This window comes from Dipodomys merriami, unplaced genomic scaffold (assembly GCF_024711535.1).
Source record: "Dipodomys merriami isolate MVZ:Mamm:240054 unplaced genomic scaffold, mDipMer1.0.p SCAF_36, whole genome shotgun sequence".
NCBI classification, from domain to species: Eukaryota; Metazoa; Chordata; class Mammalia; order Rodentia; family Heteromyidae; genus Dipodomys; species Dipodomys merriami.
In genome coordinates, this window is record NW_027205159.1 from 4,555,047 (window position 1) to 4,575,215 (window position 20,169).

The 20,169-nt window shown below is 38.1% G+C and overlaps 1 protein-coding gene across 1 annotated transcript in view; it reads left to right on the forward strand.

The window, feature by feature from the left end:
* Slc9a2 (solute carrier family 9 member A2) overlaps positions 1 to 20,169 on the forward strand; it is a 115,411-nt gene that overhangs the window by 70,406 nt on the left and 24,836 nt on the right. Inside the window, exons 5-7 of the mRNA XM_069988611.1 lie at positions 510 to 712; positions 18,013 to 18,102; positions 18,546 to 18,616. Of these exons, the coding sequence (XP_069844712.1) occupies positions 510 to 712; positions 18,013 to 18,102; positions 18,546 to 18,616 (364 nt within the window). The remainder of the gene's footprint in view (positions 1 to 509; positions 713 to 18,012; positions 18,103 to 18,545; positions 18,617 to 20,169) is intronic.

Consider the following 20,169-nt stretch of genomic DNA (forward strand, 5'->3'; position numbering starts at 1 on the left):
GCATTTGTTACTTAATGATCATTGAGTCACCCTAACACAATTAAGTTTTCTTCTTTCTGATCCTTTCATTTTGCTGCAGTGGCTTCTTCATCCTCTTTATGTTTTCTGTTTTCTGCTTCTCCTTTCCATCTTCTTCCTATTCTTTTCCTACTCTCTTTCCTTTCCCTTCTCCTCTCCCCTTTTCCATTTGTTATCCTTCCTTATCTCCTCCATCTTCTTCCTCTCCTCCTTTTCTCATCCTTTCGAAAGCTTTTCTTCCTTGGTTTCTGCAGACCTTTGCTGTAAATCAAACTGTCTCACTTAGGGTCGATAATTCCAATAGATAAAGCTTTGTTATTCTGGAACAATAATTGTCAAGATTGTAAGACCTAGCAGTGTTAATAAGGGGAGAAGCTTTAGTGTCTATCGTGAAACATTTTTCCCTGTTTAAGAGGCACAGAGCAGAACTCTTCACATGTTGATATTCTGGCCTTACATAGTCTTATTTTATTTTGTGTTTGTCTTTGTAGGTGTCTTTGTCCTGACTCAGGTTATTAACTGGTTCCGGACCATTCCCTTGACCTTCAAAGACCAGTTCATCATTGCCTATGGAGGACTCCGGGGTGCCATCTGTTTCTCCCTAGTGTTTCTCCTTCCTGCCACAGTGTTTCCTCGGAAGAAGCTGTTCATTACGGCTGCCATTGTTGTCATATTCTTCACTGTCTTCATCCTGGTGAGTGGAGTTATTTTTCCCAGAAAATACTCTTTCCCAGAAGGAAAGAAGGTCACTCAGACTATCCTAAAGAATTCTGTTGACAGGATGCAAAGTGGCGCAGATCAGTTTAGGCTTTAGTAGTCATGACAGTAGGGAAAATGATACTTCCGGTCTGAGTTCATGTCATTGGATTGTCCTGGGTGTTATGAGAATCCAGTTTAGTCACTTGGCCTGCACATAGGAATTGTTATTTAAGGAAACTCAGCTACGTGTGCTAGGCTTGCCATTGGAAATTCATGCACTGCACTTGCTAATCCTTGTCATTTGCCTTGCTCTCTGACCTAATAAGTATACTTGTTAAATGCAGGTTGTGCACTGCAAACTTCTATTTGACAGGAGTTGAGTGATGTGGTGCACACCCCTGGGTTAGAGGAATGGGTGAATTGGGCTTACTATTGGGAAGCAGTAGTGTGCTTTTCAAGTTGATCAATATGCTAACTCTAGGGATACTATATTTGGTGGATATTCATTTAGTAAATATTTATTGGCCTTCTATTATGTGTCATGCACTTATTTTTAAATTTATGACAAGAACATAAAAAGATTACTGTTTCCACAGAACTCATATTCTTAGCAAAGTGGCAAACTCTATACAAGAAACTTAAAAGAAATGCCATATGGATTATGGTACAGAATGCAAGATGCTATGAAATAAAGGATAGGATATCAAACCTAGAGATGGCAGAGGATGGCTTCCAATTTAAACATTGATTCTCAAAAAAGAGAATAGTGAGAAATATGATGTTTGAGTGAGGACTTGTATGTGTGGAGGACTTAGCCATGCTGAAGAGTGCAGAGAAATGGTGTATTCTAAGGCATTTTCTTGGCTAGGGCAATGGGAGAGGAGGGCAGATGGTATGTAGCAACAGGGGGACTAGATGAAGAAGATTCTCGAACACTACATTAGATAGGACAGAGCAGGTTGTTCTAATTGGCTGGACTTTTCTCCAAGCAAAAAGGAAGCTATTGGAAAGTTTTGTACAGAAGCCTGATGTGTTGTGACATACTTTGTAAATGGATCATGCTGGACTATGTGTTAAGAACAGATAGAAGGAAAGGAAAGAAATGAGAAACTATGGCAGAGACCAGGGCAGGCATCAGGCAGACCCTGGTGGTGGGAGGAGAGTGTGTGAGAAGTGGAAAACCTAGAGGTCATTTGGAGGTGGAAGTGTAAGTATTCTACAAGGTCAGATATGGATGTGAGAAAGGATGAGGCACAGGCAATGCCAGGGGCTGTGGTCTAAGGAACAGGAGGGATAGATGGGGAATTTGTGTGTGGAGCAGACAGAGGAAAGAAAGTTAGTAGTTCAGTTATTGATCTCCTGGGTGAGTCCTGTCTGTGAGCCCTGCAAGTGGAAATGATGAATGGGTAGATGTGAAGAGCTTGAAATTGAGAAAGCAGTCCTCAGCCTGGTATGTGAAATCATGAAGCTGGGTGTGCTTGCTGGGGGAGTGAAAACACATATTGAAGATACAGAAAGAAAGAAAGGAAGGAAGGAAGGAAGGAAGGAAGGAAGGAAGGAAGGAAGGAAGGAAGGAAGGAAGGAAGGAAGGAAGAAAGAAAGGAAGGAAGGAAGGAAGGAAGGAAGGAAGGAAAGAAGAAAGAAAGAAAGAAAGAAAGAAAGAAAGAAAGAAAGAAAGAAAGAAAGAAAGAAAGAAAGAAAGAACAAAGATTGGTTCCTGAGCTAGCCCCCAGCCTAAGGAGGAGAGAAAGCAGACCAGAACAAAAAAAAAAAGAAAGAAGGAAAATCAAGTGATGTTTTTTGAATAGTCACAGGATGCTTTCTTAGAACTTGATCCAGATTGGAATATTTTTCATTTAACTCATTTAAACCCTGGGAACAATTCTGTGACATCTATTATCTCCTTGAGGACAGAGAAACACTGAAACTGAGGTAAAGGAATGATTCCAAGTAAACGGCAGACCAGGTTGGTTTTAAGCAGGAAAGAAGTGTCTGCTAGAGACCCTAGGCTACAGGGAGTGTCCATTATTGTAATATATATCACTGTTCTCCTTTTTCTAGTCAGGTATACAAGACTGCTCAGCCCTCCTTCATTCAGTCTTCCAACAGGAAGAGCACACTGTATAAAAGGATGCACTGGAAGACCTTGACCTATATTACATCTGTTACTGTTTTTGTAAACAAAAAAAATCACCTTTAGAATGATGGTTCCCTTCTTGGGAGCTAGCAGTGTGGTATATCAGGCACTCAGAGCAGGGCTTTCCTACATGCATTATCTCATTCCATCCTCAGAATAACCCTCCGAGGTGGAGATTCGGTTTACCTCCTTCAGGGAAAATCCATTTTCTGCTGACACAAGTTGAGCCCAGAATGGGCTACATAGACTAAGCTCTTCACTTATTCCATGCCACTTAGTCACTTAAAGAAGATATATTTACCAGGTTATAGTCAATAGTATAGCCATGCAGGAATTAGTGCTGAAAAGACATCATTATACTTTGCTGTTATGAACATGATAGAGTACATCTATATACAAAGGGAGTTGGTATAGTCAACTATGCATCTACACTATGTGGCACTAGTCCTAAACTAGTCTTAAGTTTTTCCCTCCTTCCCTCCCTCCTTTTCCTCCTTCCTTCCTTCCCTCCTTCCTCCCTTCCCTCCTTTCTTCCATCCTTCCTTTCCTCCCTCCTTCCTTCATTCTCTTCTTCCCTCTTCCCTCCTTCCTTCCTTCCTCCTTCCTTCCTTCCTTCCCTCCTTCCTTCCCTCTTCCCTCCCTCTTCCCTTCCTTTCTTCCTTCCTTGCTTCCTTGCTTCCTTGCTTCCTTGCTTCCTTCCTTCCTTCCTTCCTTCCTTGCTTCCTTCCTTCCTTCCTTCCTTCCTTCCTTCCTTCCTTCCTTCCTTCCTTCCTTCCTTCCTTCCTTCCTTCCTTCCTTCCTTCCTTTCTCTGCTTAAGGCTTTTTGTTGCTATTGTTAAACTGAGACACAACACTCACATTGTCCTAGGCCTATGAATGTCATGATCTTTCCCTTTTCCATTTTGTCTTACTCTAAGTTCCCTAATGGTAAAAACCTACAAGAAATGGTTGCCTCCTATGATAAGTAGTCTGTCCAGCTCAAGCAATCTTTATAGTTCATATTTTAAGCAAAACAAATAGAAATGTACTTTAAAATAATGGTGAATCATACAGTGTAGAAAAGAAGTGAGGGCTGAGATGTAGCTCAGTGGCAAAGTGCTTGCCTGGCAAGTACAATGTCCTGGGTTTGATACTCAGTACCAAAAAAGAAAATACAAAAAATACTGTTTAAAACAAACAAACAAACAAAAGTTAACCCTTAAAAAAAGCCGGTTGCTGGTGGCTCACACCTGTAATCTAGCTACTCAGGAGGCTGAGATCTGGGGATCATGGTTCAAAGCCAGCCTGGCAGGAAAATCCATGAGACACTTATCTCTAGTTAAACACCAGAAAACTGGAAATTGTGCTGTGGCTCAAGTGGTAGAACACTAGCCTTGAGCTGAAGAGCTGAGGGACAGAGCCCAGGCCCAGAGTTCAAGCCCCATGACTGACAAAAAAAAGAAAGAAAGAAAGAAAAGAACTGAATGACAGGCAGAGATTGATAGCTAATGTCTGTAATCCTAACTACTTAGAAGGATGAACTCTGAGGACCACAATTTGAAGCTAACCCAGGAAGACAAATCCAAGAGACTCTTATGTCTAGTTAACCAGGAAAAAGCTAAAAGGAGGAGTAGCTCAAATGGCAAAGTAACAACCTTGATTACAAAAACTAAGGGACAGAGCTCAGGCCCTGAATTGAAGTCCCAATAACACACACACACACACACACACACACACACAGAGAAAAGAAAAAGGAAGGAAAGGAAGGAAAGAAAACTACAAATGCATGAGTAATAGAATTGTTTATTATTGTTATCAAGTGTCATGTGCTGGACATGGCATGAGCTCTCTTTTTATGTGTCTGGCAGCACAGCAGGTTTGTTTATACCAGCAGTACCATAAACACACGAAGGTTGCCTTGAGCTATGATGTTGTAACTGCTGGGGCTGCATATCCTAGGTGGTAGGAACTTTCCACCTCCATTGTAATCTTATGGGCCCTCTGTTGCATGTGTAGCCTGTTTTTGACCAAATGCTATGTTAGAGTTAAGATGCACTGAGTTTTTGTTTGAATCTCCCATGTGGATTTGAATCCCTACCTTAAACTCAGAGGACACTGTGGAGTCTTCCAGGTTAATGAGTGATGCTACACTTCCTTGACTTCATCTTTTGTCTTTAGTAGCTATAAGACTTTTTTTAACAAGACCTTCAAATTACCCCTTTTACTCTTTGCCTGAGGCAAAGTTATAAGGTGAATCCAAGGGCAGACTATTTGTCAAGAAAGGCCAGGCAAAGTGATTGATTGGTCTTTTCTTTCAGGCCTGCTTTCTCTTCCTCACTTCCCTCGGTGAATCCTGTCAGGGTATGCTATGCTTCCAGGCTGAGGGACTGCTTTCCATCCTTCTATAATGGAGGCTATCAGATCTGAGAACCAAAGACAAAAATAGAATCAGGTCAGCCTAGTGTGACTAGGAACTAGGTCATTGGGAGAGGAACATAGCATCCATGATCATCTACTTAAGTGTGTCTCAAACACCTACAAAAGCAAGACCCTTGTAGTCACATGTAGAGTGACATGAGAGAAAGGTAGAATTCAAGATAAGACTACCATAGCTCAGAGGCGTGTGTGTGTGTGAGTGTGTGTGTGTGTGTGTGTGTGTGTGTGTGTGTGTGTGTGTGTGTGTGTGTGTGTGTGCTGGTCCTGACATTTAAACTCAGGGGCTGGGCACTATCTGATATTTTTTGCCCAAAGATAGTGCTCTACCATTTGAGCCACAGCTCTACTCTGGCTCTTTTGTACTTAATTGAAGATAAGAGTCTCTCAGACTTTTCTGCTTGGGCTGGCTTTAATATCATCAAATCCCAGCCTCCTGAGTAACTAGGATTATAGGCATGAGCCATTGGAGCCTGGCTTTCAGACTTTTTTAACTATTAAGTTTATCAGGCATAAAATTATATTTTTCCAATCAAAACAAACATAGCATAGGCAAAAAAGAACACATTTCAAAAATATCTAATACTATGTATATGGCTATATACAAGCTAATTAGTACAAAGCATCATTGTTACACTCATAAGTTTTATCTATTTTTTTCTTGAAATATAAGGAAAATGTTAGTTACTTATGCTGACGGTCTATATACTCACTTTGAACACATATAAATTATATTTATATTTAATACTTCTTATGTGATAAATACCCTTGTTCTTTTGGTTTTTAATTCAACTAATAAAGATAAATTTCTATATTTATCTCAGTGTTGACTAGTAACATTTTGCAGCGTGAAACAATATTTATTAATTAAGACTTAAGTTCTGTTTCATGCCCCTTACTTCAGAATTCCTTAAATGACAAGTTCTTCCAACCTGATGCTAGTTAATTGGCACTATCTTCAAAGATAGAATTTTATGAAACATTATGGTTTAGTATTTTACATTGTAATGTGTCTTGAGAATTTAATCATTGCCTAAATCATGTGGATAATTTGAGTAACACCTTAACATGATATCAGAATGTAGATCTGCTTATAGAATATTGACTGAATAAAGAAGATGTTTTAGGGCTGGGAAGGTAGTTCAGTGGTAGAGTGCTTGTCTTGTATGCATGAGGCCCTGGGTTCCATTCCTCAGCACCACATAATGAGAAAAAGCCAGGAGTGGTGCTGTGTCTCAAGTGGTAGAACGCTAGCCTTGAGCTGAAGAGCTGAGGGACAGTGCCCGGGCCCAGAGTTCAGGCCCCATGACTGAATTTTTTAAAAAAAGATATTTTACTAATTTTCAGTACATATTTTCAATATGATTAGTAACATTAGTATATAAAATATAAGCTATTTTTTGCCGGGTACTGGTGGCTCATGCCTGTAATCCTAGCTACTCAGGAGGCTGAGATCTGAGTATTGTGGTTCAAAGCCAGCCCAGACAGGAAAGTCTATGAGACTCTTATTTCCAATAAGCTACCAGAAAACCAGTAGTGGTGCTGTGGCCAAAGTGGTAGAGCACTTGCCTTGTGCTGAAGAGCTCAGGGACAGTACCCAGGCCCAGAGTTTAAGCCCCACAACTGACCAAACAACAACAACAACCAACACCCCCCCCACATATATATCTATATATCTCTCTATATACATGTATAAACTATTTTTCATGCTTGAAAGTTATCTTCAATGTTAGGGAAAGCTAAATGAACAATACAAAGTACAGGTTTTGGAATCAGGATAATTAGATCCGATCTTCTGAGTTTGCTTGTTGTAGTAGTGTCTGAGGGCCTCCATTTCCCCAGCTATAAACTCTAGGTCCTGTATCTCCCCATCAGAAAGTATGGGTGGCACAGGATTTTTAACTCCTGGTTTAATATATTATATATTAAATAAAATGTTAACAGAAGAGAGAAAAATATTAGCTCCTTTCAATATACTTTTATTTTGAAGGAAAACATAGAGTACAATAAGTTTCTAGTTAATTTCTATAATCCCTGTAATCCTATGGAAGTTCTCCAGAATTCTGTAAGTTCAGTGGTTGTCTAAAAGATAATGCATTAAATGAATCAACAGGGATTGATGAGCTGGAATTCCAGACAAGGCAGTCTCTCTTTACTACTGTTGCAGTTTGGTGACACAATTTTCTGTAACCACTGTGCAGACTAGAAAGCATGCAAGCCAGTGACCCAGCCTTTTGTTGCTTCAAGGGTACAGGAGACAGACATGAGTCTCCTGGGTCTGAGACAAAAGACTTTATTACTCATAATGAAAGCATCAGCCAGGATTTTGTGTGGGTTTGTGTCCATTTTCTGTAGCCTCTGGTACAATGGAGGTGACACAAAGGGCTCATGAAAGAGATGGTCACATGTAGACATGCTGTATTAGAGGAGGAAAGAACAGAATATAAGGATCTATCCACTTTCTGTAGAGGGTGAGGATATTATCTCTGTTCATTGTTCACCACCTTGAGAAAGGCCTAGGTATAAAGGAGTATTATAAGTATCATTGAAGAAACATGTAGGAACATTTCCCAACAATTAAACAAGCATCTAGTGATTTAACCTCTCAAACTGATGTAATGATGTTCATTATTTCACAGACAATGTGAAGACCCCAAAATATGCCTTCATTTTGTTAGTCATTCATTATAAGTATTGTTCAATAATAACGCTTCCCATGCCTGTAACAACATGCCATTGCTGGGTAGAATTCCATGGAATGGAGTTATACAATCATTTGGAGTTCATCATTTAAATAGAAAATGAAGGTGAATAAGTCAGTATGTGAGAAGAAAAGTAAGAGCTATTTCCCAATGTTTTTGACTGAGCACTCAGGTAAGAGAGGTGAATTTTAACTTAGCAGAGAGTACTTGGGGAAGTACTAGTTTTGAAGGGTAGAAAATCGGCTGTTTAGTATTGGGTGTGTACTTTTGCTTGCTATATGCCCGAGTGGAAATATTGTCTAGGCAAGGGTATGTATGAGACTGGAATTTATAGAAAAGACAGAATGGGAGATGTAAATTTAAAACTCTGACATATATTGCTAGCTTTTAAAAATGTAAGTCTGCCTCCTTTATAATTCTACATAGAAGTATACACTTATAGGAGCATGATTTAGTAAGCAAAGCATAGTAGATATATGAATGAGTAAAGCTTTTGAACAATAACAGTTTTAACAAAATAAATACCAAAAGCTGAAATGAGATTGTAAGGGGACAAGCAGTGTGTGTGTGTGTGTGTGTGTGTGTGTGTGTGTGTGTGTGTGTGTGTGTGTGTGTGTGTGAATGTAACAAGTAGCAGGAGACTACCATAACCTAAATGTTCAATGTATAAATGCGAGAAAGAAAATAGGAAATGAGAAATGAGTGTAGGGATGGGAGGGAGCAGATGTGACAAGGAAAAATGATGGTAGGATTGACTGTGAACAAGACGGACATTATGGACTCAGAGGGACCTGTTAAATTGCCACTCCCTGTCCAATATTTTGAAGTTCTGAAAAAAAATAAATTTAAAATGAGCATTAGTCTAAGAAAATCATTCAGGGAACAAATCCAGAAACAGTAGAGAGAAAATAAGCATCTGAGAACTCAACTTTGAACCATAGCAATATTTGAAAATTGAGGAACCTAGACAAGATAGGTGAACAGTAGGAGACTGAACACAGTGGAAGGCCCACCCACCAACCAAACATCAACAGTATTCAAGAGGAAGAGGACAATAGAAACTTTGACAAAATTAGTTCAGGCAAGATGTGACCATTGAACACGGCGATGCCGTGAGGGGGTCAGGGGTCATTTTCACAGAAGCACTGTGGCCATGAAATCCTAACTGACTGGCTCCAAGAGAAGAAGAGGGACATGGGAGACAGGAGGGCAGGTGCTGGGGAAAGGTGGTGGGCAGATGAGAGTACCTCCTGGAAGAGCCTTTGTTTCAGTTTTACCTGTTAGAAGCCATAGCACCATACTGTGGATGACACAGTAGAGTGGGAGACTGGGACAGTAGAGGAAAGAGAAAGACATGGCTTAAGAGGTAACAGGTCTTCCACAGGTAAAGATTATATACTGCTAAGGGTTGAAAGCCACACACAGTCCAGGGTCAGGAGTTTCTACTTGAATACTTGTGGAGTTCTCAATCCTCCTGCCCAATCTCAACTATGCCTTGTGTAACTGGGTTTATAAGATCTGTGATAAGTTTGTAATGTGAGAAAGGTCACAGATAATATAGTATGGCAATGACAGAGCTGTGATGGTTTCTTCTATTTTTTAATAAACTAAAGTAGTGCCTTCAGGTTTGGGAGTAACTTCTCACTAAGTGAACAAAGAAATATAAGGTGGTTTCTCTTCCTCTCTCTTTGTTTGTAAGTATTAATTTTGTAAACAGAGCTCATTTTTCCCCTAAAGAGCAGACCTTTGAACTGGCTCCAGAAAACTGATTTATACTTTTGTTCTTATGTTCTTACATTAATGGAAACAGGGGCACAGGTGAGGGGAAAGGAGAGATAAACAAGAAAAGCCAATCTAACTGTCCTGTAATTCTCCCAGAACTTGTTGTCAAATGATCCTCCCAGTCTGACCTTACCATGAAGCAGTGTGTTTATTGTGCCAAAGCTGAATAACAGATGAAAAGTTACTTGTGATTTTCAAATACAATTTTTTAGTAGTTTACTGGTAGGTTTAGTCATTTATGGTGGTTTATAGTGGGTAGTTGATAGGTTTTTGATTCAGTCTACATGGATAATATCAAGCTAATTTATCTGTCTAAGCCTTTTCAAATTGCTTCCCAGGTGACCTAAATCAGAAACATCTCAATGAGATAAAATAAGTGTCTTCCCAAAGGTACCACTTTTTTTTTTCTTTTTCCCAACCCTGGGCTGCTAGAACCCAAAAACCACCTAACTTGATAAGTACCTGTGGCTCACAGATAACCTTAGCTACTCAGGAAGCTGAGATCTGAGGATCTTAGTTCAAAGCCAGCCTGGGCAGGAAAATCTAGGAGACTCTTATCTCCAATTAACTAGCCAAAACCCAGAAGTAGAACTGAGGCTCAAGTCATAGAGCACCAGCCTTGAATGAAAAAGCTGTAAGACAAACCGTGTTCTTAGTTTGTCAAGCTCCACTACTGGCACACAAACATATGACCCCCCCCCACCAAATAATCTAGCTTAAGTAGAAAAGGCATATACAAATTCCATTCAATAGATGGGTTAATGCAAGGAAAAGATAATAAGAAGGTGATGAGTAATTCCATGTTTATTAAATAATTCCTATTGAACACAACAAGGCAATTGCAAATAATTAAAGCAGGGGACAAATTCTAAAAGGAGCATATTGCTTGAGTTTTATTAGTTGTGTGTGTATTAGTTGTATGTTAGATTTTAACAAATTTAAGTTGATCTGAGTGTTAGGACACACTTACTTCTTTTTGGTTGTCCAGTTGTGATTCATTCATTTAGTTCATTCACTTCTAGGTTATCTGTAAACTGGAAGGAGTTAATGGCAGGATGGAGTGAGCCTTGTATACTATTATTTATTTTTATGCCCTATCCTTCCAAATACTAGGGACTCTCTTGTTAATTACTAACAGAATCCTCCTAAGAAACAAATATGAGAAATAGAGTTAATGTCTTTAGAGCACACTATATTGCTTTAAAAAGGCAATTATTTTCCTTGGCCTACTTAATAAACTTGTGGCTTCATGGAATTTGGAATTCAGTAAAGTCACTCATCTGTGAAAACTATGTTTACACTCATTTTTATTATAATTACAGAACATGTGTTGATTGGGAAACTGTTTTTATCTCCTGTTATTTCAAAGTGGTAGACGGAAATACAAATAGAAAACAAGACATGTATTATACCAAATATGGTCAAAATTAGTTAAAACAAAGTTTGAGCTAAAAAATGTCTAAAGCTGAATTGTTGGAATAATAATAACAACAACAACAACAAAAATCAACAACCTGCTCATAAAAATGTGTCTATGGATGGCTGGTGAGTATAATGGATCAGAGTAGTAATCCCAGTCACTCATTTTTTAATTTAATTTAACTTTATTGTAAGAATGATGTCAGAGGTGTTACAGTTACATAAGTAAGGTAATGAGTGTATTTCTTGATGAACATAGTTAACCACTCCCTTGTTTTTCTCCTACTTTCCCTCCTCCCAACTCTCCTCTCCACCAAGTTATAAAGTTCGTTTCCAACACAGTGTCTGTGAGTATCACTGTTGCATTGGTTCACCCTATGTCCTTTATCTCACCATTTTGTTATTCCCCTTGCCTTCCTCAAATCAGATAAACATATATACAAGATACAGGTACCAAAATAAAAAAAAAAACAGTGACAACAGGGGATAAGCCAAAGGGAAAAGAAAAACAAGACAAAAAATAACTTCCCATAGTACATTAAAAACAAAATGAAAACTAAGAAATTAAAAAAACCCTCTTGTTTCCATATCATGGAGTTCATTTCAATTAGCATCATCATATATACATAACTATTGAGCTATTGTGATCCTCTACTAGGACTATCCTAGGGATATACTAATTATTACAAATGAGGGAAACCATGGAGCCTATTTTTCTTTGGGTCTGGCCTATTGTACTTAAGATGATTTTTTCCAAGTCCTCCTGTGTCCTTACAAATGGGACAATGGCATTCATTCTGATGGTAGCATAGAAATACATTGTGTATATATACCACAATTTCTTGATCCATTCATCTACTGAGGGGCATCTGGGTTTGTTCCATATCTAAGCAATGGTAAATAATGCTGCAATGAACATAGTTGTGCTGGTAGCTTTAGTGTGGCCTTGTTTATAGTCTTTTGAGTAAATGCATAGGAGTGGGATTGCTGGATCATAGAGGAGTTCTATGTTTAGTCTTTTGAGGAACCTCCATATTGCTTTCCAGGGTGGTTGAAACTACTACAATAATGTAGTAGGCCCCTTTTGACCACATCCCTACCAGCATCTGTTATTTTTTTCTTGATAATGGTCATGATAACTGTGGTGAAGTGGAATCTCAATGTGGTTTTGATTTGCATATCTTTTATGGCCAGAGATGTTGAACATTTCTTCATGTGTCAATAATTTTTATTTTCTCTCAGAGAGGTCTCTTTTTAATTATTTAGCCTGTTTATCAATGGGGTGGTTGTTTCTTTGAGGATTTGTTTTGGGTGGGTTAATTTTTTGAGCTCTAGGTATACTTTAGATATGAGACCCTTGTCTATTGTATCACTAGTGAAGATCTTCCCCCAATCTGTGGATTTTCTATTTATCTTGCTAGCTATGTTTTTGGAATGCAGAAGCTTAGCAGTTTAATGTGATCCCATTTATCCAGCCTTTCTTTGATTTCTTGTGTTTCTGGATCTCTATTTAGGAAGTTTTGACCTGTGTCAAGGAGCCCTAGGGCATACAATATCTATTCCTGTAATATTTTCAGGGTATCTGCTTTAACTTGAGGTCTTTGATACATTTGGAGTTGATTCTAGTGCAGGCATGGTGATATATAAAGATCTCACTTCAGTTTTCTACACATGTATAGCCAATTCTGCCAGCACCATTTGTTGAAGAGTCTGTCTTTCTTTCATCTGATAATTTTGGCTTCCTTATAAATGATTAGGTGGTGATTGTTGTGGGATCATTCCTGGGTCGTCAATTCTATTCCATTGGTCCTCTAGCCTGTTCATGTGCCAGAACCAAGCTGTTTTTATAACTAAGGCTTTATAATAGAGTTTGAAGTTTTGTATTGCTATTTCTCCAGTGCTGTTCTTCCTGCTAAGGATTCTTTTTGCTATTTGGGGTCATCTGTTATTCCATATGAATTTTTGGATTGCTTCTTCTATTTTATTAAAGGATGTTGTTGGGATTTTGATGGGTATTTTATTGAATTTGTAGATAGCTTTGGGTAGCATTGCCATTTTCATGTTAATCCTCTCATTCCAGGAACATGGGAGGTTTTTCCACTTCCTTTGATCTGCTTTCATTTCCCATTTAAGGTTTTTAAAGGTTTCATCATAGAGGTCCTTCAACTTTTTGGAAAAGTTAATTTCTAGGTATTTTTGAGGCCATTACAAATGGTGTTGCTTTACTGATTTCAGCCTCACTTTTCTCATTGTTGGCATACAGAAAAGCTACTGATTTTTATTTTGCCAGTTTTGGATCAGCTTGAGTAATTTGGGAGAGTAATCAATGGTGTTCTTTAACTAAAGGATCATGTCATCTGCAAAGAGGGAGAGTTTTACTTCTTTCCTTATTCACATCCCCTTTGTATTTGTCTCTTGCCTTATTGATATGGCTAGGAATCCAATACTATATTTAAAAGAAGTGGACATAGTGGACATCCTTTTCACATTCCTGATTTTAGAGGAAGTGTTTTTAACTTTTCACCATTAAGTATAATGCTTGCTGTAGGTTTGTCACGTACAGCACCTATTATATTTAGGAAAGTTCCATGGATTGCTAGCTTCTTTAGGGCTTTCATCATAAAGGGGTGTTGAATCTCATCAAATGCTTTTATTCATCTATTGAGATGATCATGTGGTTCTCGTCCTTGCTCCTGTTGATGTGATGAATTACATTAATTGACTTGTGTGTTTTGAACTAGCTTTGTAACCCTGAAATGAATCCAGTTGGATCATAGTGTATGTGGGTTTTTTTTTTTTTTTGATTAGTTGTTGAAGTCAGTTGGCCAGAATTTTATTGAAAAGGGTTGCATTGGTGTTCAATAAAGAAATGGGTCTAGAGTTCTCTTTCTTGATGGGTCCTGTCCCCATCTGGTTTAGGAATGAGGGTTATTCTGGCCTCATAGAACTCAAACTCATAGAGTTTGTTAGTGACTTTTTTGCTTTCAATTTCGTTTATGAGTTTCAGGAATATTACAGTGAGTTCTCCTTTGAAGGCCTTATAAAATTTGGCCCAGCCACTCTTGAAATGGAGATATGGAGATTCACAGTTCCAAGGCAGCCTGGGAGAGAAAGCAAATGAAATCTCATCTCAGCTGGGAATGGTCATAAGTGCCAGTTGATTCGGATATACAGGCCTCATAAGTAGAAGGGTTATATTTTAGTTCAGTGAGATAGAAAATTGAATATTTTACTGGAAAAACGAAGTGAATCAAAAGGGCTAGGACGTGGCTCAAGTCATAGATTACATGCTTAGTAAGAAGGAGTCTCTAAGTTCAAGCCCCAGTATTGAAAAATAAAATGTGTGTGTTTACATTTCCCAAAAGCCTTTGTATTTCTTTTCTTTCTAGTAGAGATGGTAATTGAATCCAGAGACATGTTAGGGGACAAATGCTCTACCGTAGAACTATATCCCCCCAGCTATAAAAAGCATTCTTAAGAATGCTTAAGAGGGGTAAGGTGGAAATCAAATAGCAGGGGACATGCCTTTTCTCCACAAAATTCTAACGACTCTGGGTTGGTTCCATATCTTAGCTATGGTATATAATGCTGTGATAAACATAGTTGTGCTGGTAGCTTTAGTATGGCCTTGTTTGTGATCATTTGGGTAAATGCCCTAAAGTGGGATTGCTGGGTCATAGGGGAGCTCTATGTGGAGTCTTTGGAGGAACCTCAATACTGCTTTCCAAAGTGGTTGAACAAGTTTATACTCCCACCAACAATGAAGTAGGGTTCCCTTCTGGCTACATCCCCTCCAGCATCTGTTGTTATTAGAGTCCTTGATTTTAGCTCCATTCTAACTGGGGTGAGGTGGAATCTCAATGTTGTTTTGATTTGCATTTCTTTTATGGCTAGAGAAGTTGAGCATTTCTTCCTGTGTCTATTGGCCATTCTTATTTCCTCTTCAGAGAAGTTTCTCTTTAAGTCTTTAGCCCACTTATTTATCAGGAAGTTGTTTCTTTGAGGATTTGTTGATGGGGATTTAATTTTTTGAGTTCCAGGTATATTTTAGATATGAGACCCTTGTCTATTATATGGCTAATGAAGATCTTCTCCCAATCTGTGGGCTTTCTATTGATATTTCTAGCCATGTCCTTTCCATGCAGAAGCTCTACCAGCACAAATATGTTTATTGCAACATTATTTTCATAGCTAAGATATGGAACCAACCCAGATGCCCCTCAGTAGATGAATGGATCAAGAAAATGTGATATATATATACACAATGGAATTCTATGCCTCCATCAGAAAGAATGACATTGCCCCATTTGTTAGGAAATGGAAAGGCTTGGAAAAAATTCTATTAAGTGAAGTAAGCCAGGCCCAAAGAAACATAGGTCCCATGGTTTCCCTTATTTGCAGTAACTAGTATATGTCTAGGACAAGCAGAAAAGCTCAGATAAGATGATGTTAAGCGAAATGAACACCAAGATAGGGACACAAGTGGTTTTTTCTTTCTTGCTATTGTTTCTAATATATTTATAAGGTAATTTTTTTTCGTTGCTCTGTATACTCCTACCCCACGGTATAACCCCTGTTTTCACTAGATTTGATGTTGGTATAATTTGTGGCGGGGAAGGGAAAAACCAAATTGTTTAAATAGGGATACAGGTGGACTCATTGCAACAATGAGATGTACAAGACACTATGTTGAAAAACTAACTTTACAACTTTGGTGGGGGTTGGGTAGTCGTGGAGATGGGAGGGCAGGGATGGTAGGGGAAAAACAAAGGAGGAGGCAACAATGATTGATAAGAAATGTACTTATTCCCTTGCTCATGTAATTGTAAGGTATTTTCACAATAAAAAACTTACTTAAAAAAAGAAATGTAGCCGGGCGCTGGTGGCTCACACCTGTCATCCTAGCTACTCAGGAAGCTGAGATCTGTGGATCGCAGTTCAAAGCCAGCCCAGGCAGGAGAGACCATGAGACTCCTATCTCCAGTAAACCACCAGAAAACTGGAAGTGGCGCTGTAGCTCAAGTGGTAGAGCACTCGCCTGGAGCTGAAGAGCTGAGAGACAGCGCCCAGGCCCAGAGTTCAAGCCCCACGACCGACAAAAAAAAAAAAAAAAAGAAAAAAGAAATGTACTCATTACCTTGCTCATGTAACTGTAAACCCTCTATACATTATTTTCACGATAAAAAAAACTTATTTAAAAAATCTAACAACTCTTCATAACCTGGTAGCTTTCATGCCAGGTGGAAGTGGCCATTTACTCACCAAGAAGGACATCAGAAATCATCTCTCACTCCACATTGTCACCTCTCCATATATGCCTGACTTTGGTGTCAATAGCATACCTATATTTTGAAGCTATTAACTGGTAGTTTATTTTGTATCTGTGAGTACGTTCCATTTTCCCTTTTCTAAAATTTTCTGGTTACATTGATTCATCCAGATTAATTTCAAATTATCCTCTCAAGTCTGTTTAAAATCTTTAAGAATATATTTTTGGAAATGGATGGCATATACATGCTAATTTACAGAGAAATGTCATCATAATGTCAGCCGTCTAGGAAGTGCATGCCTGTGTTATATTCAAGTCTTTTAAATATTCTTAATTTTGGCTTTATAGTTACTCTATAATGATTTATTCACTTATGATACATACACATACTTATACATATTTCACATATGTACATATGCAATTTTGTATGTATGAATACATAGAGGATATAGCTGTATGTGTATATTTAGTTTTACATAATATACTAGCATACAGAGCACATGATTATATACAAGTTATACAAGATATGCCATATATAGTTTTATGGCTATTATATGTTTATTCCTTATACAGACAATACATTTATTTACACTTTAAGTTTATCATATTGATTTTATACTTATAATTTCATTAAATATTCTTGTTATTTTGAACTGAAGGATCATGCTAGGCTTTACACAAAGGTAGATCACTTCACTGTCAGCATTTATGTCTACCTTTACTTTGTCCATTGTTTTTTTATTGATCAGGGCATGTGTAACTGTGCTAAACAGCAGATGGAAGGGATTCTTTTGTGCCTCCTGGATCTCATACCCGTCTTTAAGTGTCTTACTGTTAAATGAAATGCTCCCCGTAGATTTCTAGTAGATGTCTTTTATTGAGGACTCTATTTTTTTTCTTCCATTGATTTAGTCAATGGCTTCTAATTCTCTGCATTTTCCATATTTACTCATGAATATGTCCAGAGTCAACCCCAAACCCTTTCCCACTGCTGGACCTGTTCTGAAATCTCAGCTAGGAGATACTTCCAACATCTTTGAAGATTCCTCCTGAGTGGGTCTTTGACACACCCACTATGTTCCTTCCTCTCCTCCCTCTTCTACTTTACTTGGTAACTGCTTTCAGATAGATCTAACTTTGTATTAGACTCCAAAATCCTAGAGTTGAGACTTATCTATTCTCCTTTGTGTTCCAAATAACCCTGCTAGGTACTCAGTAGAAATTCAGTTAAAAATGCCTTAAATGAAGAATTAAAATTTAATTTCTGTGGCTAATACAAATAAGCAACTCCTCTGTAGTGGTTGGAGATAACACTTTATTATTTCCCATGATGATCCTCTCAATTTTATCCCTTTTGTCCATTGTTTAGTGTTGGCTCATAGTCTCCTGAAAATAAGCCAGCTATGGAAAAGGAAGAAAAAAAATGAATAAAATGTTACGTTTTCCTTCTTCAATCTCAGCAGCAGAATAGCTTTTGCTTTAGTCATCAAGATGTAGCAGACAATGAGTTATTATTGATTTCTTTTAACCTCATAAGAAAAGTTCACTTAATTTTGTTATTAATTTTTTTGAAGGGAATAACCATCCGACCACTGGTAGAGTTTCTTGATGTTAAGAGATCCAATAAGAAGCAGCAAGCTGTCAGTGAAGAAATCCACTGTCGGGTAGGTGTTGATGGAGCATAACAATTTAAATGTTAAAAGAAAAATTTTAAGACATTAAATCAACTTTCCCAAAAATCAAAGAATAATCACAAACCCATAATAGCATCATCACAAAGGTCCTGTATAGATTGCAACAAAGCCCTTCTCTCTACTACCTTCAACTTATAACTATCTCTATTGGATGATGATTACCAGATTTTAAACTATTCAAAATTCCAACCCAACATGGTAATCAAAATAATCAAAGCACCACCTGGCATTATTGCAATAAACATCTTTATTTGTTTGAAGTCAAAGTATTTATGTATTGCTTTCAATAAAATAAACAAACAAGAAAAAATCTACCAAGGTCATTAGAGTTTAAGCATGATAAAGTAGAGTGAAAATTACTGACTTCAGGTACAAACCAATCAGTTAGCCTAAATTGTTCTGTTTTGTTTTAGTTTTTTGATCACGTGAAGACTGGGATTGAAGATGTTTGTGGACATTGGGGTCACAACTTTTGGAGAGACAAGTAAGAAGGACTTGTGACTAATGATGCATAGCTTGGGATGACACTGGACACAGAACATACAGGCCTACACAATTTTCTCATGTTCTGTCTTAGCATGTCCTTTAAGAGAAAGTTCAGCTATAAGAGATGTGTAGGGTAATAGCAGCATAAATGAGGTAGAAGCTTCTTTCTTTCTTATATAAATAGCCAGAGGTTTGGAGGGTCAGATTTAACAAATGAGCTCTCCTCCACAGAGTCCTCTGAGTTGACCACTAATGGTGGTTTCCATTTTCAAGATTGCCTCTTGGACTAGAATTATACTTCAGTGTCTGCAATTCGAGGCTTCATGAAGAAGAAAAGATAACAAAGAAATGGAAGAAATATGTTACCTGCCTTCTAAATAAGGTTATCAGAAGCTTTCACACAATTTTTCCACTTATATTGCATGGCCAGCACTTAGTTATATGGCTATGCCTTGATGCAAAAGAAACACAGTCTAAGACTGAGGACTCCATTATGGACTATTTTGCCACACATTCTGAGAGGCTGGGTCAAACAATGGTCTGGAGGATATAAATAAACTAGAAGAAATAACATACATACATTCTTAAGGCTTAAATTTGATGAACATATTACTGGCTAGGCAAGACTTTTGAAGTAAACATCATTTATTTGTTCCCTAAGACACAATAACTACTTCTAGAGTGTATTTGTAGGATTTTCCCCTTCCCTTTCCCTTTTCCCTTCCCTTCCTTTCTCTTCCCTTCTCTCTCCTTAACAAATGATTCCCCCAAACACTGATTTATATGAAGTTGGCCAACTTTCCAGTCTATGCCATTTAACATGAGAGAAGAATTTTTGAGTGCTTTGATTTGCTTACATAGGTGATATGGTACTGGGCTACATAAACAGATTTCCATTGCTAAAATTGTAACATAACAAAGACAAATAATAGTTACATAGTAAATGGGGCTATTGTGTGTGTGTGTGTGTGTGTGTGTGTGTGTGTGTGTACCAGAAAGGGTGTGTGTGTGTGTGTGTGTGTGTGTGTGTGTGTGTGTGAGAGAGAGAGAGAGACAGACAGACAGACAGACAGACAGACAGACAGACAGACAGACAGACAGACAGAGAGACAGAGACCCATAAGGAATACAATGATCTATAAAAGTATTTTAATGCCAGAGCAAATTTTATAAGGTTTGCAACACTCCTAACTAATATGGAAAATTACCTCAGGCTCAACATTATTTCATAAAAAGGGAAGGATATTTTACGTGTAGGGAGAAAATCCAGTAAGCCACGTGGGAGAATAAGGTCATAAAACAAACTGAAATCTACATTGCAAAAATATCTGAAAAACATAACCATTTTTCTTGGGAAACATTAACTTATCTGGAAGTAAACCTGACATCCTCACATGTCTACCTCGTGGCTCTACCCAATCTTGATTTGCATCCTTTGACCTTGCACATGTAGAACCCAGAGGAGTCTTTGTCTGTGCCATGCCAGTGAACCAGACTTTCTTCCCTACTCTCCAATCACTTTTGTTATACTTCTTTTCCACCTAACTCTCC